At 41.7% G+C, this 26197-nt stretch overlaps 3 protein-coding genes across 10 annotated transcripts in view; 2 read left to right on the top strand and 1 right to left on the bottom strand.

The window, feature by feature from the left end:
- The first annotated feature begins 172 nt into the window (after positions 1 to 172).
- On the top strand, positions 173 to 8116 carry LOC125230597 (coiled-coil-helix-coiled-coil-helix domain-containing protein 10, mitochondrial-like). Of its 3 annotated transcripts, none has more exons than XM_048135800.1 (4): positions 173 to 329; positions 5121 to 5259; positions 5981 to 6197; positions 6368 to 8116. In XM_048135800.1, the coding sequence occupies exons 1-4, from the start codon at positions 307 to 309 to the stop codon at positions 6376 to 6378; spliced, it is 390 nt and encodes a 129-aa protein (XP_047991757.1). In that variant the 5' UTR covers positions 173 to 306; the 3' UTR covers positions 6379 to 8116. The 3 variants fall into 3 exon arrangements, with proteins under 3 accessions (XP_047991757.1, XP_047991759.1, XP_047991758.1); XM_048135802.1 differs by lacking the exon at positions 173 to 329 and adding an exon at positions 4920 to 4937; XM_048135801.1 differs by lacking the exon at positions 173 to 329 and adding an exon at positions 4973 to 4990.
- Positions 2678 to 4261, top strand: LOC125230596 (coiled-coil-helix-coiled-coil-helix domain-containing protein 2). Its single transcript, XM_048135799.1, has 3 exons — positions 2678 to 2832; positions 2916 to 3066; positions 3652 to 4261. The coding sequence occupies exons 1-3, from the start codon at positions 2783 to 2785 to the stop codon at positions 3898 to 3900; spliced, it is 450 nt and encodes a 149-aa protein (XP_047991756.1). The 5' UTR covers positions 2678 to 2782; the 3' UTR covers positions 3901 to 4261.
- A 146-nt stretch (positions 8117 to 8262) lies between the features above and the next one.
- LOC125230590 (rho guanine nucleotide exchange factor 10) overlaps positions 8263 to 26197 on the bottom strand; it is a 66403-nt gene continuing 48468 nt past the window's right edge. For all 6 annotated transcript variants that reach the window (XM_048135786.1, XM_048135787.1, XM_048135785.1 and 3 more), the window contains 9 exons: positions 24492 to 24651; positions 17878 to 18107; positions 14215 to 14337; positions 13733 to 13882; positions 13080 to 13278; positions 12289 to 12500; positions 11578 to 11838; positions 10745 to 10924; positions 8263 to 10664 (listed from right to left, as the gene is read on the bottom strand). In XM_048135786.1, coding sequence (XP_047991743.1) covers positions 9054 to 10664; positions 10745 to 10924; positions 11578 to 11838; positions 12289 to 12500; positions 13080 to 13278; positions 13733 to 13882; positions 14215 to 14337; positions 17878 to 18107; positions 24492 to 24651 — 3126 coding nt within the window. In that variant the 3' untranslated portion in view covers positions 8263 to 9053. The remainder of the gene's footprint in view (positions 10665 to 10744; positions 10925 to 11577; positions 11839 to 12288; positions 12501 to 13079; positions 13279 to 13732; positions 13883 to 14214; positions 14338 to 17877; positions 18108 to 24491; positions 24652 to 26197) is intronic.

The raw sequence follows: 26197 nt of genomic DNA, 5'->3' as shown, positions 1-26197 counted from the left end.
GGTATTGTAGCATGGTTTCCGACGTTTCTGATGTCAACGTCTCATGACGTTGACGTATGACATTTTCACTTCGTTTATGAAGTTTGTTATACATACATGTACCATAAATAAAACTGGCCAAAAATAAAGCTTTAAGGTAAAAAAACTAAACATGTTCACAACGTTTTTGTTACACTAACGTCAGATTCAAGGAATTAAAATTAATAACAATGGGTTTATTTTTGTTAAAATAATACAAATAAATAAAAATGGGCTTTGCATAACATTTCATCCCTGAAAAACCACAACAAGTCATCCCTGAAAAATATGTCTCGTAGAGGAGGCGGCAGGTAAAGTTTTCTTTTGATTTTTAATGCTAAATGCATAGTAACACTTGAAAACCCTTATATTTAAATGATCTTACCAGAGGCTCAATTACATAGTGGCCACGCCAATTCAGACTTAGCTTTGCAATGCGCACTTGTCACAAGGCCAACACAAGACTCCCACGGGCAACTTTGTCGCCGCAACTATATTTTGTGTTTCACGGCTTTCACCAGCCTATGGACTAGTATGAAAGTTCGCACACGTGGCGATCCGACTTTTCATACACTGGAATCCACTGGATGCGAAAGACAAAATAATTGCGGCGACAGAGTTACCCGTGGGCCCATACTCTAATAGTGATGGTTTGATGGTGCAGCTGGCAGGTGCACACATTGCTGCGTAGTGAAACAGTGCGTGTAAACGTGGAAGTAATACGGCCACGGCTTTTTATTCGTGTACTGCATACAACAAAATTGCTATTAAAGGAATAATTTTGGAATTGGATAAATATATGTATAAGTATCACTTTTTTGTGAAAAGCGCCTGCATGTTAATGCTGCATTGCAGGGAATGAACACTGCTATTTTATTTTAGCAGGCGTTATAGATATATTTATTCAATCCCATATTACTCTTCAACGGCTCTCTGAATTAGTGTGTGTTTCATATATGTGGAAGCACATTGCGAGCGCTAACCTTAGGCAGTACTTTCACCCTTAAGTAAGCAGCCATTAGCTAGAACTGGAAGTGCACCCGCCAACCTGACGCTAGAATGGCGGGTCGTGTCATTAATTTCTTAAATATCTCTGGAGTTCAAAGAGCACATTGCTCGAATTTTGGCGCACATTTGGCACATTGCTAGCACTAACTCCTGACGTATACCACACCAGGATTGCTTGATGTACACCCGCCATTCTGACGCTCACCGTTAGACAACTGCCTGCAACTGTGCAACTGTAAAGCTAGGAACACACTACGCGGACGTCCGTCGTAAAACGACCGCGACCGCGACCTATCAGTGTGCACGGAACAAAACATCCAGAGAGCCAGATTTCGATCGGACGTCCGTGCGCTCAAGGCCACGTCCGCGTCCGTCGACCGATAGTTTGCACGGTTATGTGTATTTCCATTGTCCAGATTCCCGTCCGCGGTCGATTTACGACGGACGTCCGCGTAGTGTGTTCCTAGCTTAAGGCTCCGCGCACACGGGCGACAAAGTTGCTCGACGACTTTTTTGTCTCTGTCGTCACCCCTTGCGACAGTCTCCGAGGTGCGCACACGGGAACGACAGCGACGTAACCACAGACTACTAAAAAGCTATTACCATAGACTAATTCTATTATCTTAGGATATTTCGGATGCAACTTTTTCTTTTTTCATGAAATTGAGAGCCTATCTAAAATAATTTTTTGGTACTTCAGAATGAGTGTTTAAAAGTTTTGATGATTTTACAACCCGGCATCGTTTTTTCTTAATATTATCGGAATATTCTTTTAAATTCTTGTCATATATTCTAAAATCATTCTTTCCTCTACTTCTTCAATTAAAAGACAGATATCAATGTCGTCTTCAGCAATCTGCATTTAAAATTATCTTTTTTTTCGAATAACTGGTAACATTGACAACCGACCGACGACTGTTTTATCGCCGTGTGCGCACTTGCATTGAAACCCATAGGGAAGGAGACAGTTGCGTCGCAGGCCTGTCGTCGACCCCTACGACAAAAAAGTTGCGTCGCACCGTGTGCGCACCTTCAAGCTAGGAACATACTACGCGGACGTCCGTCGTAAATCGACCGCGACCGCGACCGATCAGTGTGCACGGAACAAAACATCTAGCGAGCCAGATTTCGATCGGACGTCCACGCGCTCAAGGCCACGTCCACGTCCGTCGACCGATAGTTTGCACGGTTATATGTATTTCCATTGTCCAGATTCCCGACCGCGGTCGATTCACGACGGACGTCCGCGTAGTGTGTTCCTAGCTTCATACTAGCCCATAGACCGAGCGACGGAGACAAAACTGTTGCGTCGCCCGTCTTTGCCCAGCCTAACTGGAGAGGTGGAGCCTAAGCCTTGCGTCCATAAAATTGACTCCTCAAGTCCACAACAAAGAATATAATACTCACTAGGGTCCACAGTCAATCAGATTGGTGAAAATTTTTAAAACGTAAAAAGTTATTAAAACGTAATCATTAAAAAAAAAATCAATAAAATACATTTCTGAACGCAGCTATAAAATGTATGTTGGCGACATTGTGTAGTGTTTTGTCTCTTTCTTTTTTCTAAAGTTGGTAAGTGATGGAATATGGTTCCATTCTCAAAATTTCTAGAATTTATTGTATGACGTCTGTCAGAGATGACATTTTACATGCCAAATTGAATCATTCATTCAGAATACGTCGTAGCAATCGCGAGTGACTTTGTGAAATCGAAGGAGAATCTCGTGTTAAATTAATTTTGAAAATATAAAAAACTATGCCTAGACGCGGACGATCTGCAAGCCCACCGCCGGCCCCTCAGCGAAGGTAAGAAATATTTAATACATGCTTCTAATATTAATGATCATTGTAATGATGGCAGTATAACCTCTAAACGTGATTTATTTTAGGGCTGCACCAGCACCAGCACCCGCTCCGAGCCGTGTCCCGGCTGCGGCGCCTGTGTCTACACCCGCCCCGATGGCCGCGGCGCCCCAGCAGCCCTCCATGTTCGGACAAATGGCTGCCACGGCTGGAGGAGTCGCCGTTGGCTCGGCTGTGGTACGTATGTTACGTAAACAATGTCAACCTTGAAATTAAAGCCAATTTGAGATGCACTTATTGAATTTATGAATTTCATAATGATATGAATTATTACAAAAGGAAGTTGTTCTAGAAATTCTGGTATGGCAGGAGGCCAAATAGTTGGAGCTGATCACATGTTGTGACGTTTTGACACCACTTGCACTCATTGGCTGTGATAAAAGAAAACATGTTTTGCACAATGTTTTTGTTTTTATCATAATATAGAAATTAACTCTGGTAAAATTTATTAGTTTGATTATTACACAGATTATAAACAGAGTGGTAGAGACCATGAATTCCACTTGCTATGATCCTGACATGTATCTTTCGCTTCTTTCACTTAAATGTTTAAAATGGATGTTGAATCTTTAAACAATGTTCAATTTGGAACTGCTACTACTTGGCTAAAAAAGTAATAAAACTGTAAATGTTTACTAAACTAAACAACATGTAAAATAGTATTAAAAGGTAAATAATATATCTGAGGATTATTACCAACCATTCTTGTTGAGTCTTAGTTGGTCATTACTTTAAATAGCCAATTAAAAAAAAATGTTACAGGGTCACATGGCTGGTAGTGCTTTAACTGGCTTGTTCAGCGGAGGTAGCAGCAGCGAGCCCGCACAACAGCAGGCAGCACCAGCAGCCGCCGCAGCGCCCCCCGCTTACAACCAGGGACAACAACCCTCTGGACCGTGTGCCTGGGAGATCAAACAGTTCATCGAGTGTGCCCAACAACAGCACGATCTCACACTGTGCGAGGGCTTCAACGAGGCTCTCCGCCAGTGCAAATTAAACAACCATTTGTAAACACCTAAACAGACAGGTGCTATTTTTTTTAGGATTTTTTGTTCATATAATGCCTTTTTAGAAGATCTCTTACAAAATTATATAGAAAATGTACACAACCAGTGTTCTATTGTAAAGGCTACTTCCATCTAAGAACTTTTAATTTCAATAGCAAAATTAAGCACCTGCCAAGTACTTTCAATATCAATTGATTTCTGTTTAGCAGTTAAATGTAATCAAACATTCTGGATAGCAAATATTAGTTGTTCTGTTGTTATACTTTAAGACCTGTGATGTAGATTTTATTATTTACAATTATTGTAAATCTGATTTACGTAATTTAGACAAATTCTATAACATACAATAAATAAAAAAACCCAAAGACTTGTTTTATTTTTGAATATTTTTAGTTTTACGGTAAAACCCTTAGCCTTTGCCTCATCATCCAAGTACCCAATGTCTGTTTTCAAGGTGATCCCACCAAAGGTGAGAGGGTCAATCAAGTGAATTGGAGTGAATCTAACAACACGAAATGTGTTCCCGATGTGGTGGATCAACTGGATCAGCCACAGCCAGTTCTAGGTAGTTTTCTCAAATGATCAGATCAGACTTTGTTTCATTGATGACTAATGATTGAATTGTCAATTATTTTTGAGCATCTTAATTGCTGACATTTGACGCGTTTAATCGTATCTGTTTTATTTACGGCTCACGCGATTAGATTAAGGAATTGATATAAAATTGACCTTTGATATTATGTGACGCGCGTCTTATAATTTATAAGCAAGTATATCATACTTAACATTGCTATGACATAAACACTGGGCGGTTAAATTTTGGAAGTTACAACGAAAACATTCTTATTTTCCGTTTAACTAAACTCCTTTCAAGCCACCTAATTAAAAAAACCTTACTTTATATCGTAGGTACATAACGCTAAAAATAAAACAGCCTATACATACGCAAAGTGTGCTATGATCTATGACGACAAAATTATGAACAATCTATGCTCCCAAACCTGCTCGTCATGCTTTGCGTTACGTATGACAACTTGACAAGTATGTTTTATTTTGAGGTATCGTTTCCTCTCCCACCTACTTTTGTAAAGTATGTAGGTATTGTATTATTAGAACTTCACGACGAGGAAATCTTTAGTTTAAACGCTAAAAACTTCAGGGTTCAGATTTCATACGCTCGTGAGCTCAGTTTGCCTGCTTTTACCCGTTTATTTTTTTTATTAGCCGTAGTCCGCGGTCATCATACTCCAGGTCCGAAAGGTCAGCGCCGTCCCGGTCGCCACCGATGATCGTCCAGCCGCAACGGTCGGTGTTCCGCGATGCTGCCGCAGTGGCTGGTGGCGTTACTGTCGGTACTACCATGGTACGTAATTTAGATATCAAATTATAACAACTTCCAGTATGCTTCCCGTCATTCTGACAGTAGACTGTCACAGTCTGTGTAGCTTTTGCTGTGTAACCCAATGCGAACTCAGCATTTATCTACTTACATCTCAGACCAGGCAGTCTAGCACAACTCGCATTCTCCTTAATTGAAGACATGCTAGATGTAGGTATGATGGGCAGTGGTATGGTCTATGGACGCCTCCGAGAACTAAACTTGTGCTAGACCGCCATCCCATCTCGACCAATCCTAGTCTAGTTTCAACACGCTACCTGCATCTCATCTGTCTACTTTCAATGCTGCCGTTTCTGTCTGAACAGCGTTCCTGCCCCTTAAAACAGCACATTTTAGTAGATCTCCGAGATCTACTTACAAGTATTTAACCATTGAACAGAGTTCATAGCACTACGTCATCGACATAATAATATCATTGTTCGGTCTTTGTGTCTAGGATTTCCTGTAATAAAGGTCATCAGGCAAAATACAAATAACCTGCTATTGCTATGCTAAATATGTCTGGTGAATACAAATGAAACCGCCCCTTTACTTCGTGTAAACAGAAATGTAAATTAGCTACCTATTATTTTCGATTTTTAATTTTGGCTGACAACTCCAGATCACTTTTGTTTACAGTAAAATGTAGGATGTAGTAAATTAACATCATTTCATCTATACGCTCCCAAACGGCATGATTATGCAGGGTCACTTAGCCGGTGAGGCCATAAGCGGCCTGTTCGGCGGTCGCCGGCGCCAGGAGGTTGCAGAGGCTTTACCCCGAGACTACTCTATGAATCAAGCGCCGTCCGGTCCCTGCGCCTACGAGATTGCCACATTCCTCAACTGTGCGGCCGACCATCAGGACCTGGGGGAATGCGCGGCTTTCCATGAGGCGCTTAAGCAGTGCAAGAAGAGACATGGTTAGTGTCTCTTGTATCAAATTCACATTAACTTTTTGAGGTGGTGTCAAACACCGAAATGTCAAACTGAAGTTGAACTTTATCCATGGATTTAAAGTATTGATTACCAATACCAATTGCTCAGCCTTTCGAAGGTTCTTGAACGTTTAAACAAATAACTTTTGTTGCAGGTCTAAACTGAAGCCGGGCGACATACTTCTGCATCTATCCATCGACTAAGCTAAAACCAAAATCACCAGATCAGTTTTAATGAATTATACCGAATAAAAATAGCTCAATAAAAAAATACTATCTATACCTTTTCCGTGATTTCGTATCTTCAGTTTGATTTCGTTTTTATAGTGTGATAGGAATAAAACAAAATATTTACAGTGTGTATATAAAACTTAATATTTATTTACACGAAGTACATATAATATGTTGTGACATTTTGTTGCATAAATAAAAATATTTTCGCTTCAATTCAAAATAAACTTAATAGGTTTCTTTTTGGGATAACAATAAACTATTCGAGATATATCGGTTCCAGGATCCTGTTTATATAAATATTAACTTAATATAAACACTATTCGATTCAAACCTCACGTAAAGATCTGCAAGTTTTTAATAAAAAATATAAACACGGATTACGTGAGCTGAGAAACTATTTTATTTACATTAATGTAATTAAATTTATTTCTGTACAAGTTTTGTAATAAGAAAATCAGATATTTTACAATTTGGCACATTGAATACTTCGGAGAGGGGTATGGGTGTGGGGGATAGTTCGGCGTCTAATATAATGCCTGATTCATTCTTTGGATTTGACTGTACCTTTAGCACAGAGGACAGAGTTGATCGATGATACCCAGTATACGCTGCTTTAATACTGTTGTCATAAAGAGGACTTCATTTGTTTTGACTTTTTGAGCACCGTGGCCGTTTCGATATAAGTAATAGGGTTGTACGTTATACTAGTTCTGTAGCTGTAGCATAATGGGACATTTTCCTCGTCCTCTGTGCCCTTAGCTCGCGAGAGCCATTTGCGCAGATCCTTGACTTACTGCCGAGTACTCAAACGAACCAATACACGATACATAACTACTAGAAATCTAACTTGTACTGCTTTGCTTGTGTTACTCGTAGTGAGAAGGGAATAACAGCTTAGAGGACCTAATCAAGATAACAGTTCTTCGCAGCGAAAACGAAACGCAATGTCTCTATAGCACTAATATCAAAAAGACAATATTGTTTTCTATAGTTTTCGCTAACAATTGTCATTATGGCTAGGCTCCAGGTATTTAGGTGTAGGTACTGACCGCTAACAACTACTTAGCGACTAACATTAACCAACATGATAAATCAAATTACGTACAAAACGTCAAGCCGCTTCAGGCTTGGACAAGCCCAAAAAGGGTCAAAAGTTACTACAAAAGTCAGGCACATTGTAAAGTGACCTAGCAAAATGTACTGGCTCTAATGCTTCAAACATGAGTAACAGGTAAAAGTGTAACATTATTCATAGAGGGCTTACCGCAAAACAGTCGAAATTTCGTTTTAAGTTTCACATTGGAAAGATAAAGTTCGTTTTTCGTGGTAGGTCCTCTGATTTGTAATGTTTAATTATCGTTTAGATTTGCAAGTACAAAAACAATTTTTAGTTTTCGTGAAACAAAGAAAACGGCATTAAATAACAGTGAAAGATTCGTTCGATTGTCGTACGTTCGCCTTAATCACTAAAATTTAACTAAAGTATACTTTAACGCTTAAGCTAAATCAGTCTAATTCTTAAAGCGACATTAATCATATGTCCAACAATAAATCTTGAACGAATGCTTCAATCACCACACTGGAAATTCATAAGGCCACTAGGTTCAATAGTTTACAATTTTATTTTTAACTTACGTATTCGTAACCCGGAGAATATTATAATTTTACAACGAAATCTAACCTATGTTAATATGGCGGATCGTTATAATTACATGAAATAAATCACATTGTCGTTTATGCGGTATATTAGATTCGGATTCGAGGTTAGTTTCATTGAAATTGCTGAATTGATTTTTATGAATCCATAAACGTTGTAACATAAATACCATAGGATTAGAGAACAGGTATTATATAAATTTTAAATATTAAAATCTGTTTTAGATTTTTGAGGTAAACAAGAATGCATTTTTGCGTAAATTGCAAGTATTCAATGGATTAGAGGATCGTTAATGTTTTCGTGTGCGTATAATTATTCCCTTAACGCATTACTTTAATATATTATCATCCACAATCAATTTCATATAACATTTGAATATAAAACATCACAAAAATAATGCACCAGCGCATAAATATAGGATAAACCGATGTAAACTTCGGGCCAACCGGTTTCTAGCTGTCCGAGTGTAGAAAAATAATTTAAAGCTTATCACAATCATTCACACAAAGTGTATCCCTCCCCGTTAACCTATCTTACGTTAAATCTTAGTTTAGCGCTAATAACACTCAAAGCATGCAGTCAAACATTAACTATTATAACTATCATATGAAGTACAGCTTCTCGGTCGGGCTAAACATAGATTCGAACGTATTTTTGCATAGTTAGCGGGATCGAACTTTACATAGGTTTTTTCTTTGTATACAAAGTCATAAATTTTATTGTATACGCTATAGGAATAGCCGTAAATCTATAAGCCACGTATTTACAATAGCACGATTATCTCAAATATGACACAAAATATTCCGATACGCGATGTCAAACCGAGATGCTAACTTACGTTCGGAGGGGCGTCAGCCGGTGACGGCCACTCTTAATAATTTTCGGTGCGGGCATATCGGTTCGAGATCGTCGCGAGTCAATATAGCGAGTCGGGCGGGCGCGCGCTCTCGTCACAAGCGCATCTCCCACAGGATGAGATGCGCGTCCTTGGGGTTGGGCTCGGCGGCCGGCGTCGGCCGCTCCGCCGCCTCGGCCGTCTGTCGCCAGTCCACGTACCCTCGCCCGCCCACCACCGTGACCACCGAGCGCCGCGCCGAGCTCTCTCCGACCACGTAGTCGGCACCGCGTAGGCTTCGGGCCGCCGTTTTGTTGTTGGCGCGTTCGGGTGCGGCCGCGCTCGCGGACCTCTCGGAGGCGCTGGAGTCCGGCGTGGACACGGCCACGGGCGCCAGGCCGGCCGCGCCGGACGCGCCGGAGCTGGTCCGCGACACGCCGCGCAGCGCCATGGACTCCTCGCTGCCGGACGACGTGCAGAGGCTCGAGGCACGGGAGTCCACGGACCAGCTGGACAGGTCGAGACTCCTCGGGCGGCCGGCGCGCATGCGCAGCCGCCGGTCGAGGGTGCTGACGCGGAACGGGATGGCGGCCAGCTCGGGGTCGCTCCGCCGGAGCGCCTCGCCGCCGGACCCGCTGACGTCGCTCTCGCCGGCGCAGTCTTTCACGAACATGAGATCGCCGTATAGACCGTAAACGTCGCAGGCGTTCAGATTAGCACACTTGGGAAGAGTTTTGCTGAGGCGGACGTCGCCGGGCTTCTTGCGACGTACGACGGCGGATTGCACGCGCTGAGGCCTGTACGGACTCAGCTCCTCCGATATCCGCCTCTCGAGCTTGGGTTTTTCGCCGTCCTCCTTCGATGTCTCCTCTTTGTACTCGTGGAGGATGTTGTTGTCGGCGAGGGCGGACTGGTAGGCGCGGGCGTTGGACAGATTCCGTCGGACGACGTTTACGTCCACTTCTTTCGTCTCCGGCAGTAGCGGAAGCAGGAAACTGACGGGACCGGCGTGTGCGTGGTACGACACTCCGATATGTCCGCCGATAAGCGGCAAACCTTCAAGCTTCGGTAGAGGCACGGTGACGCTAACTCCTGCGGTCGTACCGACCCACAAAAGTCCTTGAACAGCGAGCAAAGCGGAAACGTAAGCGGGTTTGCTTCCCTCTCTGGCTCCGATCGTCTTAGCTACATCGGCAGCGATGTCAATATTCTGTAGATGCTCAAACGTTTCGGCGTGGTACAGACTCACGTACGTGGAATCCGTGCATGCGGTCCATAGTCCGACGCCTGAATGCGCTAAGTACCTTACAGATCGGTCGCTGTCACCTTTAAGTTCTAAAATACGTAGTATTTCAGCAGTTAGGGCGTTTATAGCGAAGACTCTTCTTCCGCAAGAAGCGTAAATGATTCCATCTAGCGGCAGCACGCAGTGCACAGGCTTGTCGCCCAGCTCGATAGCTAGCGGTTCCTGAAGGGCCCACGAGTCGTCGTGGTTCCTCCGGTAGACGGACACCCGCCCGTTGGCGAGTCCCACGAACATCGCGTCGCAGTGGTACTTGATCTGCGTGACGGGCGCGATGGTGTTGACTTCGGCGAGCTTCTCCTGTTTCTCGGGCTCGACGCCGGAGAAGACGATGATCTTCTTGTCGTCAGTGCCGAGCCACACTGTGTCGCCGCACAGCGTGGTCACTTGACGGATCCCTTTGGCGTATTCCATTGAGGTCACCTGAATAAGAGAAAACAATCGCTTAGGCACACGACTTGCGAAACGCCTATGTTTAAACGTGTGATGTACAGAATGGCTACCTTGGTGTCGAGCAGCTGCAGCGTGACGAGCGTCTTGAGCTTGGCGGCGCGGTGCGTGAGCACGGCCACGTGGCTGTCGGGCGCGGAGCCGGCCGCGCAGATCCACAGGAGTGAACGAGCCCGTCGCATGGATGCGCCGCGGGTTGATGATGATGATGTGTAGAAGCAGCCGCAGCGGACCTGAAGAAACGAAAATCACACCTTAGTTGAATGATAAAACAATCAGATAGTCGAAAGAACGGGTGTGACAGTCACGGCCCGGCCAAGACATTGGTCTAAGCGCGACAGCCTCTCGGCAGCCATACGTGCGAATGAAAAGTCCCATCGCTGTGTCTCGTTCCAATGTATAGCCGCCGCTCACCGCTGTCGCGCTTAGACCAATGTCTTGGCCGGGCCGTCACGCAGCGGCGTCTTATGAGCCCGTGGCTGTTATGGTGCAGGTAACTGAAAAGCAAAATATTTCGCTAAAGATTGCGCTACTTATGATAAGCGCAAAAGAGTACAGCTACGATCCGGGGTGGCACCATAGGGTAGTTTATAGTGTTTAAGTTTGACAAAGCCTGTTGCGGATTATTTCATTTGTATGTATGTAGTTGACAAAGCCTGTAGCTGATTTGTTTTATGTCCACTTGACGAAGCCTGCGCTGCCGATCACGAACTATTTTTGTTGGTATGGTTTTTGGGTTTGGTTATGACTTTGACTTTTTTTAATTGTATTTTTTTTAACCCTGAATAAATAATTTGAAAGATTAAACACAATAAAATCAATAAATAATCTATGGCGATAGTACGGCCACCCGATATGTATACTTGGCATTAAAAGTAGCACTCACCTCTGTGAGATACTTGGAAGAGTGCACCGGTGTAGCAGCCACAAACAGCGGCATCTTATGCGCCGGTGGATGCTGAGGTGCAGGTAACCGCCAAGCAGGGGAATTCGCTGAAGCCTGCGCTAGCTGTGCTAAACGTAGTTCAGTCGCCCAGGCGAGACGCGCGCCGGGCTCTTGTGCGCGGAACGTGACAGGTTCTTCGCGGCCTCGGATAGTGAGTTGTAAACAGCATGAGTCTACCCACGCCATCTCGTCGTCTTTTTTCTGAAAATAATGCAAAATAGATAGATTAGCATTAGGCAATGTATTCTCAGTCGTCATACCGTAGGATATTGTAAATTTGTAATCGATTTGGTTGATTGGTACGATTAGACAACTAGTATTAAAAACGTCAACATTTCTTGTATACCTAAATCAGACGGTTGAAAAGTTCTATACTTGTATCATTTTTTACGAAATACGACATAATTAGAAGAAAAAAATTTCATTTAATGAATCAAAGAGAAAGTTGTAAAATTGACGTCACTCCTCGACATAGTTTATATACCTGACACATTTTTCATGTTATTGCCAGATGAGAAAACATAAAGGCCCATTAGACCGGTATAAATAATACAGCAACAGACATATAGATAATGAAACCGTTTTTACAAGTCAAATCATTGTTTTTGGCAATTTTCACATATTTGACTGTAGGTAAATGTGCAGTCTTACCTGTATACTCTGTTGTATATTCTGTAACAATGCCCTAAACATCTCAGGCGCTAGCTCGTGGTATGGCGTCTTAAGAGAAGCGGCGAGATCTGCCATACGCGACACGGTTTCATAGTCGTGCATCAACGTCGACATCTCGTTGCAGAGAGAGTCGCCTGTAGACGACAGGGTACTGCTCGAGTTGGAACGGAGACTGCCGCTTCGGTTCATGCCTGGAATGGGAAAGGGTTAAGTATACGGCAGGAAATTTATTGATAGGGTTAATATTAATAAGAGCGCTATGTACAAGGCAAAGTAAAGGGGGTTATTAAAGCGTACTTTTACTAAAGAATAAGTTCGTAGGCGTTTTTATACATTTATTTACATATTTTCACCCATCCCCATGTGTAAAACTAGGATCTACGTAGTATTAAGGAAGGATACAATACTTATTACCATAAAAATACGTCATGTCATGTATCTGTAAAACTGAAATTAGACAGATCACTGAAACACTTCACAACTAAACGATTTCAAAACGATTCTCATCAAGCGGCTGGTAGCTGGCGGTTTTGTAATGCCTTGAGTAAAATAACCAGTCAAGGAAATGTTATTGTGGACAGCATATTATACGATTTAAATTTCAGCATCCCACATGGAACAGAGTAGCTATTGTTTACTTAGGGTTTACAATGAACAATTTCAAAGCTGACTGACAAATTTTGCCTGGTGCCGCTCTAGAATAAAGTCTGACTTCAGCCTACTATAGCTGTTTGATGAGTCTCGTATTATGTACATAACCCTAACGGTACCTTGGGCCAGCACCCGGCTGAGCGTAGGCGAGGTCCCCGTGTCGAGCACGTCGACATCCTGCACGGGGTGCGCCCACTTGAGCCCAAGGCGTTCCGCGTCGTCCCCGCTGTTGCAGACTGACACGCACACGACTAAATCGTTTAGCAGGAGAAGGCGACGCGGCTTGCACTTTGATAGGGCGCCTGATTGGTTGAATTCCTGAGTTGTAAAACGTTATGATTTAGTGAATTTAGTAATTGGCCAATTTAGTTATTTTTATATTGATTTAAGAATGTCGAACATCGTGCAGTTTAGCCTAGACAACCGCGTTAGCAAACGCATTTACCCATGAGACGCGGTTGTCTAGGCTAAAGGCTGACCCTATCAAATGGGCAAATGCGTTTGCTAAACTGGCACGGTCGCCATGTAAGGAGACAACTACAAGAGAACAAATTACAATTTCATAATAATAAACACATCTGTAACTTGTCAGATTAGGGATGTGAGCAGTTGAGCGCCAACGTCTGCTTGAGCAAGGGTGCGGCCAAACAAATCTGGAATATTCGAGGTAACGTTTCTCACTATTCAAGGGAAATGAAAGAAACATCATCACAAATATTCGCTGAAACTCAATAGAATTGATAGTATGTGTGGCCGCAGTGTTGGAGCTTACCAATTGCGTCAAATCGTCCTGCCGCAGGAGATGTCGCTTGTCAGCACGCGAAGCTAGCAGCCTCGCGGCTCCGAAGCGCGCCGCGCCACCCGCTCCACCCGCACCCGTCACGCCGCCGCGCGTTAACCGTCGTAACGCTGCGCGGAATGCCTATACAAAATTTATCAGGTCAATATCAAACAAATAGGTACTTACTACTAATAGACAGTAGACTTTAGTTATAACTACCTTGACAATTTCTTATAACAGTTCTTAGAAAACCTGGTTGTCAATCTCTTAGGAAACATTGGTGGTCTCTGTAATGTCGAGCTGCAGTCGTGATAGTAGGGAGTCACTGCGTGGTGTCTTTTCTTCCACCCATGGCCAATATTTGTGACCGCTACGAAGTACCCATTTGTAAAGAAGTACATATTGTTTCTGATAAAATAAATGTAAACTATAGGTACCTAGTAGTAATATTTGATAGACTTATTTATAAATACCTGGGTCCTTTCCGCTTCCCGCTTTCTTTCATTTAAAGCGTCAGCTAGAGCTTCTAGTCTCGTCAAAGCCCTCTGTAGGGCAACGCGGTCGGCGTGTCCTGGAGGCGTATGTTTTAGTAAATCCTGAAATAGAAGAATATCGTTATTCCTGAATTTTAATTACACATCAAAACGATAAGATACAACACTCTGTTATGATGACAAGATTGCTAAGGCTCAAGTGTTATTGATTATCACCGAAATTTGAACCACTACTTTACTGTGTTCCGAGTATGTATTTATCAAGAGAATAAAACTTTCAATGTCCGGCTCTGAATTGTAAATCTTACGACTTTGTAATATTACTTGCCGTGACCCATATCGTCACTACTTTTAAAAAATCTCGTATCTCACGCTGTTCCGTTCCTCAAAGTTAAAACGCAGTAAGTCTATATACATTCCATACATACTTACTACAATTTTCTTTTCATTGACAGACGAAGATACAAGTTTTTTTTAAAGTAGTGACGATATGTGGCGGCACTGACAGTTACCATACGGTACGGCTGGTACTATTAAAGTAAGGACTTAATACTCTGCTTCCGTTCGTATCGTAAATTGAATAAAGAGTTGCCAAAAATGAGTTGCTTAATTTGCAAAACGACTCAATTATCAATACACAAAACATCCTGCAGCAAACATGTCTTTGCGCAAAACCGACAGATTTCTCTGATAAGTCCTGTATTGGCAAATAATTGAAATACTTTACAGATTTAATGTGGGTCGAAAGTGTGATTTGTAATCATTAATTGAGGAATAACAAGGTTGTTAATTTTATCGCTTCCAATAAAAACGATTACAATTGCAAATTTGCTTAAATAATCAGCGCTTTAAAAGGACTTGACGTCTTAATTTGTAATTACAACACAGATACGAATTTAAAGAGGTGATTATACATACCTTTCATGCCGTCGGTATGACACAGATTCTTTTTTGTACTTTTACTGACAAGCAATTACCGATAACAATTTAATAAAGCATTGTTGAATTACAACATGAATTATGTCAATTGTTTGAATACAATAAAGAAAAACACTGGCTAAAAACTCCCACTGTATCATGTAGACAACATGTAGACGACGTTTCATCCAGTTTCCATTTAAACAAAGAAAAAACAATATCCTTTTGTTGACTTGTTTCTTTTATTTTCCCTACAAACATGTCTTAAATCCAAAATAGTCTGTGGCTTATCTTTTCTGACATAATGTGACAAAAGGGGTATTAGACTTTTTCGCGCGTGTCAAAAGTAAGCACTTAAAGCTTCATAAATATTAGCACGTGCCAGTTGTTCTTTTGTAAGACGAAAGCCATAAAGTGCGGATGGATTTCTAAGTCTATTCTTTCGAGCATCTTTCGGCAAATGTGTTCTTGGCAAGAACGTGACCAAACTCAATAGCGCAAAAGATTAAAACAAAGTGTTTTTATAGAATCTGTGACGAGCTGTAACCGATAGGTTTTATTACAAAGCGGCAACAAATGGCAAAAAAATACAGAGGGTATACAAATAATATAAACGACTCTGTTTTGAATTTATGTCAATTAAATTGGAAATTGAAAGAAAATCTAAATTCCATCAATATGTAAATTCAGGGTGTCCACTACTAAACCCAAAAAAAATTCCCTGACTTTTCCCTGACTTTCCATGACCATTTAAGAAAATTTCCCTAACCAAATTTTCAATTTTTACCCCTTTTGCTTAGGTAAAAAACGTTTTTTTCTGTCTTGAAAAAAAAACCTAAAAGTTTTTTAGGGTTCTGTACCTTAAAAAGGAAAAACGGAACGATTATAGGATCACTCGTGCGTCTGTCTGTCCGTCTGTAAATCCAATTTTTTTTTCTGGAATATGTTTGTTTTCTAAAGCACGAAATATTAAAATTTGCAAGGCAGTTCATACTTTTGTACCTAAGGTTAATTATTAAACTTTAATTTCTGGTTTTATAAAACTAACGTAAACGAAATCTGTAGTTGGTAGTTATCGCCATTTACTTTTCTATTTCTTCTATACCTTTCTATACTATACTATACTATACTTTCTATACCAGTGCCGGCTCGTGCATCAGGGTAGAGCGAATTTGAGTTCCGGCGCCCTTAGACATCCTACACCAGAAAAAAAAACATCTCGCGAGCGCAGCGAGCGCGTAAATTTTTCCCCTTTTTTACGTCCCTGGGGCTGGTAGTAGTTATTATGTACATAACATAGGAAACAAAATGGAGTACCTAGTCTATCAGAGCAGAGTAGTTATGTGCAAGTTGCGGAATGATTCCAAAAAAATCTTAAATTTCATGAAAAATTCACGAGACTTTCACGAAAAATAAAGGAAATTAAAATTTACGAAATGAAAAATAGTAAACGCGAGCGAAGCGAGCGCGAAATTTTTTCTTTGTTGTCAGCGTCGGGATGCCCATTTAGGTGTTTTGCCACTACATGATGCCTTTAGGTTTCCAAGTGTTTGAAGTTCTCTCATCGTCACGCTTATTATCCTCCTATGCTCCTTTGACTCATACAAATTGCGCCTCTATGTGACGTTTTGCGCCATTAGCTTTATAAGGAACTCCGCTTTGGATTGTCGGATAGATAGGTACTTGGACAGCGACGTAACTTTGTCTTTGTTGTTTTCACATCGCCCTAACAGAGACTGAATTTATTCCCGACCCCCTTCGCCATTTTGGAATATGTGGGTAGGGCACGCAATGTAAAAAAAATGTGGATTTTTCCGCATTTACGATTTTGGGCCGGATAAATTAAGGTCAGCTAAGAGTATGAAGATATCTCTCGTTAGCAATCACTGGGATGGAGGCCAGGTACTATACTTGTCATAAAAAGTCTAAAGAGACAATTTTAAGTGGCCTTAAAATCACTACCGGGAATCCATCTTTGCTGTCATGGATGTGGCCAACCCAAGAAATCATATTATTTTTTCAATACTTTTTTATTTTTTTTCTTGGTGCCAAGTTTTTCCCTGACCTCCAAATCATTTCCCTGACTTTCCCTGACTTTCCATGACCACTATGAGCTTCCCTGACTTTTCCCTGACTTTCCCTGACTTTCCAGAAAGTGGACACCCTGAAATTTCAATAGTCACGGTTAGTTGTCACTGAAGTCGGAATACATAATATACACATCCAAGTTTCGGAAAATACGCTTGGGAGACCAACTATGTACTCTTCAACTGCAAATACTTAAATAAATTGCTGTTCTAAGATCTACCTGGAGGAACATGATGAACCGATGCACCGGCTTGACCATGAGGGCCCCCCACATCTAGCGTCTCGCGAGCGTAGCGTCGGGCCAACTGTATGGAAAAAGTCGCCGCGACGGCTTTGCCATACAGTTGGCCCGACGCTGCGCTTGCGAGACGCTAGATGTGGAGGGGCCCGGAGTCCCAAGAAAGAGAGCCGGTCGTGCGCGCTGATCTGCTTGACCTTGAAGAAGTCCGCTAGAGCGCTCTTGCGCTTCGAATCCATCTTGGCTAGCTCCAGCGCCACAAAGAAGGCATTGGCAAGCGCGTTAGAAGACTAGATACGCATCAACTGGGATTAGCGCTCACAGAGCAAGACAGCTTTGGTCACTTGCCGGGTTTACAATTGACGTGTGGTGAGGGGTATAAAGGCTTGAGATCTTACCTGTAGGAACATGATAAACTGCGGGAACCGCTGCACCGGCTTAACCATGAGCCCGAAGAACGAGAGCCGGTCGTGCGCGCTGATCTGCTTGACCTTGAAGAAGTCCGCCAGCGCGCTCTTGCGCTTTGACTCCATCTTGGCTAGCTCCATGGCTACGGAGAAGTTGTTTATGAAGTCGGAGTACACGTCCAGCACCACGGCTTTGGAAAACGCGTTTAGGAAGACCTCGCCTGCAACAATAAAGCGTTTAAATTAACTTTGTATCAAACCGAAGCCTCTTATTACTTAAAAAAAAACTGTATAGTGGAGTCTCAAGTCGTCACGCGAGTGTGTACAAAACATAGTTGCATACTAAATCGCTCACATATGTCCAGCGTGGCAGTGAACTACTTAATAGAAGTTTGACGTTGAAAATAATATTGCGTAACCTGTAACTACATCAAAATCGTTATCAACTAAGCTTGGTCTCACTATAAGATTTTAGATCCCATTATTTATTTCATGATATAAATTACAGTATAAAAAGTCAACATTATAAGAGTTCGTGAACCTCCATCTTATATTCCGATTGGTTTCCTACAAAAACATACAAACAAGTTTATTTTATGCGTATATGTATATCATCGTGATACAAATAGATAATACTTATAAACAATGCATCTACCCACACCTGCATAACAATGTTGCATTTTAACATTTAACATTCATTCCCATTGAATCAACCGAGCACAGTCGGCACGATGTTCTCCATACATGGCTAAAGTATTTTTTAATCATGTCAGTAAGCTCATTACAGTATATTAATCCTCAATTATTCGCTATGCAGGTGCTAAACCGATTACCAAATGGGTGGTCGACACTTCAACAGCCGGTCTAGTTGTGGTGCTATGTGGCGACCGAAACTCAGTCTGGCTCTGTCGCACCACTACAGAAGAGCGATAGAGAGAGCTTCGTACGATAGCTTACGTAGCGTAAGCGATTGTGCTGGTACCCTGTTAAAGCTTACGTTTAATGTCAGCAAGGTTTTTGACACTTGAGCCGAGTGACGGTAATCCAAGGTCTTGAGCACGACCTTGTACAATCAGACGCTAATCTTTACACAAACTCTCGCAATGTTCTGTTAAGTGAAATATAAATACTTGTAAAAATGTTATTTTTGTGAGCTTCTTTGGTAGGGAACATTCAATATTTCAAAAGACGTTTGATTGTGTGTTATTTCTACGGCGACATATAAATATTAAAATAGGTAATAGAATAAAAACAACACGGAAGTTTATGTCGACAAAACCAAATAACGAACATAAGAAGATTCGTAAGTAAATATTCACGAAGAGGCATAGGTACCTTGGTTCATATTGTCATGCCTTTAACGTTTAGATTTGTTGAATTCGCGCATCATCATGTATGACACAATTTGCAACAAAATGCCTATCGTAACTATTAAGGAATAACAAATCCGGAATAACAAAAACGGATTAGTTTTTTTTTAAGTATCAGCAACGCCTGTTGACAGCTGAACTAATTTAATTAAGAAAAAAGTAATCGCTTACAAGCGTGTCGTCTAGGATTAACTTTAATGCCTGACTAATTAAATAACAGACACGGTATTATTAACTTAAGATTACGGTCACGCTTTATTTTCTTGGTTCTACTAATTTCAGTATGACCTTAGTACTTAGATAAACAAATCTATATACACGCGTGCCGTGTTTGCCTCTAATAGGCTACTTGACCCTTTTTTAAAGTGTTTTTTATATTATTTATTACTGTCCAATTAACCGAAAAAAATACTACCATATTTTATTACGACTTGAAAACCACAAAAAAACATTTATAAAGTTTACTTTAACTTAATTAGGCAAAAACATCATTATTAGCCATGTTAATCTATAGATTGTCTGCGCATGACGTAAATCGAATTGAGCACAAAATTTTCTGACATTTGAGTTATGAGGCATAAAGTTCATCATGTCAGTGATTGACTCGGCATGAAGTTAGGTTCTATGACGTCGCTACACGTCTGACAGCGTTTTCGGTGGCCAAAGTTCAAATAAATATTACACACATTTTTAATCGAAAATACGTAGCCACCATACACTTTTAAATACCCAAAATCTACAGAGTGGGGCCTGTAACAAAGGCGAAGAATTGAACTCTAGGCTATTCTCCTTATACTAAGCAACATTTGTTTGGCGACTTTTAAAAATAACTTGTATTTTGATTTTTATCACCCTTGAAAGTTTTTTCTAAGAGGTAATGCATTGCGAATTCTGTTAAGTTTAAAGTGTGACAGACAACGTCAATGACAACAATAATGGCGTACATTGAAGCTAATATTTATTTTGTATGAAAAATTAAAAATTTAAAGACTTCATAATTTTTAAAAGTCACTGAACAAATGTTGATCAGTATAAGGAGAATAGTCTACAGTTCGATTCTTCGCCTTTGTTACAGGCCCCACTCTGTATAAAAATTGGTTTCTTATGTCAAATACTACAGGAAACAATAATTTCTTGTGCCAAATTCGATAACAGTCTAGTAGATTATTATAAATGAATCAATATTATAAGTATGTCCTACTCAAATGGGTGCTGAAGCAAACTTGTTTTACATCTTATTATTTATATATTTTTTTATATTGCCTCTATTTGCATTTAGTAAATTAAGAAATTAATAGAACGAAACGCGTGGAAGAAATAGAGGGAGCCCGTTGCCCAGCACCAGAACATAACAGGCTAACAGAAAATATAAAAAACATATGTCCGACTTATGAAAAAAAGAATACATATCACAGTTATTACATAAGATATTAAGAACAAACTTGTATCAGCAAACAACTACAGGTGGTCCGACCGGAAAGTATAACATGCTGAATCGAGTTGCACTTTGCACGGCGGTGTTATTATAATTCCCAGTATTTATTTTCTATCTTAGGCTAGGCTGTTTATAATATGGATATAAAAGTAAAATACAAAAACACATACAAAACAATATAAAAAAAACATATAAACACATTATAAAAAACCTAACCTAGGGTGCCGCCAGCAGCGGGGCAGGGCCCAAGCTGCCGGTGGTTAGGGCTGCAGAGAGAGGAACCGTCGGACTATCCGCGCCGTGTCCAAGATCACCGCCTTCTGCATCTGGCCCTTGATCCAGCCACCTAGCGAGAGTCTCTTAAGATGTTGGTCGAGACTCTTCGCTATGAGACCGTTCGCTGAAACGACTATCGGAACAATGATCGTTGAATCAACATCCCACATGGCGGTTATCTCGTGAGCCAAGTCTAGGTACTTACTGGACTTGTCCTTCTCGGCTTTCACGAGATTCTCATCATGGGGGATGGTGATGTCAACGAGCACTGCCCGGCGTTGCAGTCGATCTATTATCACAATGTCAGGCTTATTGGCTACAATAGTCCTGTCAGTGATAATAGATCGATCCCAATAGAGCGTGGCACGACCATTTTCAAGAACTGGCGCAGGTAAGTACTTGTAGTACGGTACTTCGCGGTCCACAAGGCCGTATTGAAGAGCAAGTTGCTGGTGAATAATCCTGGCTACGAGATTATGTCTGTGCAAGTACTCGCCGTTAGCAAGATGAGAACAACCGGAAATGATATGCCTGAGTGACTCTCCGGGACGGCGGCATGCCCGACAAATGTCGACCGTACCGTCCTTCAGGATATATTTCCGGTAGTTGTTCGTCATCATAACTTCGTCCGCAATTGCACAGGCAAAACCCTCGGTTTCTCCGAAGAGGTCCCCGAATCGTAACCAGTTCACCGATGCGAGCAGGTCTACATCGGGTCCCGTGAGGGCCTTGTAGAACCGCCCGTGTAGCTGCTTGCTCTCCCATATCGCCTTGCGGTCCGCAGTACTTAGTACCACAGGTTTGCGCCAGTTCTCTTTCGCCAAGGAGAGCGGCGTGAGGTTTCCGTCAACTGCCACCACATCACGATGCATCCCACACTCGTTGTTAAGGAAGTAATTCCTGAGATTGTACACCTCACGGTTGTGGAGATCTTTGGCGTTTAGGAAGCCTCGACCTCCGCACTTCCGTGGGATGTACAATCTCATAACAGACGAGCGCGGGTGTAACATACGATGTGTGGTAAGCAGTGAACGGACCCTCCGATCCAGGGCGTCCAGCTCAGTCTGGGTCCACCGTAGTATGCCAAAGGAGTATGTGAGTAGAGGCATTACCCAGGCGTTAAAGGCGCGCACTTTGTTGCCTCCTGACAAAAGACTGTTAAGGACTTTTGTGAGCCGACTGAAAAAGCGCTCCTTCACCGACCGTCTAATGCCAACATCCTCAATACCCAACGACTGTGACATACCAAGGTACTTATAGGTTTCTGATTCAGAGATAGATCTGAACGACATCGTCTCAGAAAGTTGAAAATTTTCTGAATTTACAACCTCCCCCGCTGTACATGCATGACCGCACACTTATCGACACCAAACTCCATTCTGATGGCGGTACTGAAAACTTCTGTGGTTTTCAATAGCACCATCAGGTCTTGGGTGTTCGGTGCAAATAGTTTGAGATCGTCCATGTACAGAAGGTGAGAGATGACTTCACCCTCTCTCCGAAGCCGGCAACCTAGCCCAGAATCCTTCAGCAGCGTGCTGAGGGGATTCAGAGCTAGGCAGAACCATAATGGACTCAAACTGTCACCCTGGAATATTCCTCGCTCAATCCTTATGAAGTCCTGCGGGCCAGGGGGCCATCCCTGCCTCCTGGTTGACGAAGGACTGTGGTCCACTGCCTCATACATGCAGCCAGGAAGGATATTAAAGCTGCATCAAGTTTATACAGCTCCAATACCCTTCTCAGCCATGAATGAGGCACCGAATCATAGGCCTTCTTATAGTCAATCCAAGCGGCCGAGATGGCTCCCTTGTTCCGCCGAACTTGTTGGCAGATGGTCATGTCTATGAGGAGGAGCTCTTTAGTACCACGGGACCCAACCCTACATCCATTTTGAGCGGGAGCCAGAATGTTGTTAGCGACAATATGCGCGTTAATTTTTGCTCTCAAAATGGATGTAAGGAGCTTGTAAAGTGTAGGCAAGCACGTAATGGGTCTGTAGTTTTTTGCTTCCGTGGTACTACCGGACTTATAGAGCAGGAAAGTAACACCAGTTGTTAGGGAAGGTGGGAGAGAACCAAGATCGAGGGCTTGTTGAAATTGCGTTGCCAAACGCGAGTGCGAGCATCGAAACCATTTTAGCCAGAAGTTGTGCAATCCGTCCGGTCCAGGACTTTTCCAGTTCTGGGCCGTACGGGTAGCACAACTTACGTCGTCGGGGCTGATGGTGATAGCCCCCATAGGCTCGATGTTCTCGCACTCACGTTCGACAACGGTCATCCACTCGCCCTCCGTGTGCTCAACGGGCACCGACCAGATGCTACGCCAGAAATCAGACATGGCAGTAGCATCCGGCAGCCGCACGTCGGACACACGAGGGTCGGTTTCCTCCCACCTTCGGTATACTTTCCTTTGGTCGATTATAATTATTAATACAATATCTGGGCAACCGAGCTTCGCTCGGTTCTGTTTCGTATCCTTGACATGTGTCGCCATCTAGTTCAAAAATGAATAGTACCTACATCGAGCGAAAGAATTCTCAGCCTTAACAACACAACTACTCCACACGAGATGGCGCGCATTTCGCCACAAAAACTCAAATAGTGTATTTTCTATTCGTTTTAGCCTTGACCTGTGTTTGCAATAAATAGTACTTACATCGACCGAAAGAATTCTGTCTTAACAGTACAACTACTGCACACGAGATGGCGATAAACTCGAAAATTCGCGTTTTCCGGGACCTAAGGATAAGTTAGACCGATTTTTCACCCCCAAAAACCCCCACATAACAAATTTCTGCGAAATCGTTAGAGCGGTTTCCGAGATCGTCAGTGTAAATAAATATATATATAAATAAATAAATAAATAAATAAATAAATATACAAGAATTGCTCGTTTAAAAGTATAAGATACTACGTTGGTTGCAAATAAAATAAACATTTAATTTCTCTCTTGGATAAACATAAGCCACCGATTTCTTTTGCGACTCAAAGTAAGGCAAGTGACAGGTTTATGGTCTAATTTTTAGTAGACATTTACACCTTATAGTCGCACTAATATTGGGGAGCGATAGAGATACATCAAGTGTTTCGTTATTGTAGTGCAAGCGATCTTCAACTAGACTAGGTCGGCTGGTCTATGATGCCAATAGTATACACCACTGTCACCCGAAAGTGTCCCACAGATTACCAGTTCGCCGAAGGATATCTACCTGTCATATTAATTACACATCACTCATTAAGGTAACAGTGCCGAATAACTGACAAGCTGACACCGTCCAGCGAAATGGTGGGTCCCTTTAGCCTAGGAGAACCGTACCTAAGCAACAGATCTTCTACGCGTCTAGGATTGCAGGGCTACTTGGACGCTATGGGCTAAATGGATGCCACCAGCGATCGATAAACTGTCGCTGACATACGAGGCTGTCTATGTGGAATTGTGGACTTACTTAGTCAATTGGCAAGGCTTTGGTCTTCAGTTGATGTAGAATGTCACCAAGGCTTACAGGTGTAGTACAAACATACCTATTTTTTCATCGCGGTCCCACGTCCGCGCGCAGTCCGCGAGTGCTGTGCGGAAGTGCAAGTGGCACTGAAGTATGTCGGGCAGTCGGTGGAACAGCGTCTGGATTTTTGACGCGTTTAGGATTGCAGGGCTACTTTCTTCTAGAGGCTTCTTGTAGTCCTGTCAACAAAGCAAAAAGTATGAACAAAAAGTTTTAATTATTGTAATACCAATATGAAATAATATATAACCGCGAGATGGTTGGTAGGTACCTAGGTACGCTAATGCCATTGTAAACCGGTGAGCTCCATCTTAGGCTCTGCCTTCATTTTCCATCAGGTATCACTTGGGTCTATAGACGATATAATAATAAAAAAAACTGCCTCACGCGTCGGCACTAGTTTGTTTTACAATCAAACGTAAACTGCGGCGTTTGCTTGCCTCTTGACGCCGCTTGGCGCCGAATGCCTTCTTTTTTGAGAACATTTTGCAGCCATTAATAGTTAATACAGATGGTATAGTGTCTTAACGATTGTCATCTCTCTACGTAACAGCGGACAGTACATGAATCGAATCGTGAGTTTGAGATCCGGATATAGACAGTGACAGGAACTATTTTTAAAACCCGGAAATAGAGTCCGGTTGAGGTCGTAATTGAAATGTACTTGTCAGGTGGGTGGGCTCACGTGAGAGTTTTTAGAAGTACCTATTTATTCGGCTCTACTATTTAGGTATTTTGTTCTAGCAAATGGATCATTCCATGGGCTGTCCCGTAGAAACTCATTATATTTCGTGTATTGCAATTATTATTTTCACCTTAAAGCAGGCGATCACATTTCTGTGCATAATTCTGCACAATACTTAAGATAAATCCTCTTACATCAGCCATTTTGCAGCTAATTCGCGTTTGTACGGTACAACGGTAGACTATTTCATGGAATGCTTCAAATAACTATGTATAACTTGCTATAACTATGTAACTATGTATACTTACTATAACTTGGACGAATACTTTGGCAAAATATTTGATTGACATAGATAATTTTATTTTAATTTTTATTGTTTTAAACTATTGAATTGAATTAATGTGACAAATTGTATCAATTTTTGTATTGTAATTTTATCATATCTATGTTCAAATTTTTATACTTATTCATCATTTTATCGAATCGTTTTAAATTTTACACTATGAATTGTTTAATGTTATAATGTGAATTTTATTAATACCTTTTTGAGATGAATATTCCTACATACCTAGTTGGTTTAGTTTAGCTTAAGATTCTATTGATACTGTGTATCCACTACTGCATGGATTTGTCCTTATTTGCAATAAAGCTTTGAGTATTGAGTATTCAAATAATTTTCATCTTCAGTAATAAGTTTTACGTCATGCTGTCGCAAAAAATCATTAGAGCTTAGTTGATCCTGTCTAACTAGTAAGGCAATATAAACCTACCTAACATGACAACGTAGTTACCGTCACCTTGTACTTTGTCGCGTGACGTGATTGTCACATGAAAAAACGTCGCGAATCACAGAACGTCATTTCTCGAAATACACCTCATTATGAGTGAGGTTGCTAGTGCAAATACTTGATCGATGCCTTGAGATTGTTTAAAGCAAAGATACATCTTCAAACGTTGATATTAAGTTGAAATTGCTATAGATGTGGTATATGAAAATATCACAGAGCTTCAAAACGAATCTACTATCAAACTACCAATAA

Source organism: Leguminivora glycinivorella, chromosome 10 (assembly GCF_023078275.1).
Source record: "Leguminivora glycinivorella isolate SPB_JAAS2020 chromosome 10, LegGlyc_1.1, whole genome shotgun sequence".
Classification (NCBI taxonomy): Eukaryota; Metazoa; Arthropoda; class Insecta; order Lepidoptera; family Tortricidae; genus Leguminivora; species Leguminivora glycinivorella.
The sequence above is the reverse complement of the archived record's forward strand: the minus strand, read 5'-3'. Positions and strand labels throughout refer to the sequence as shown.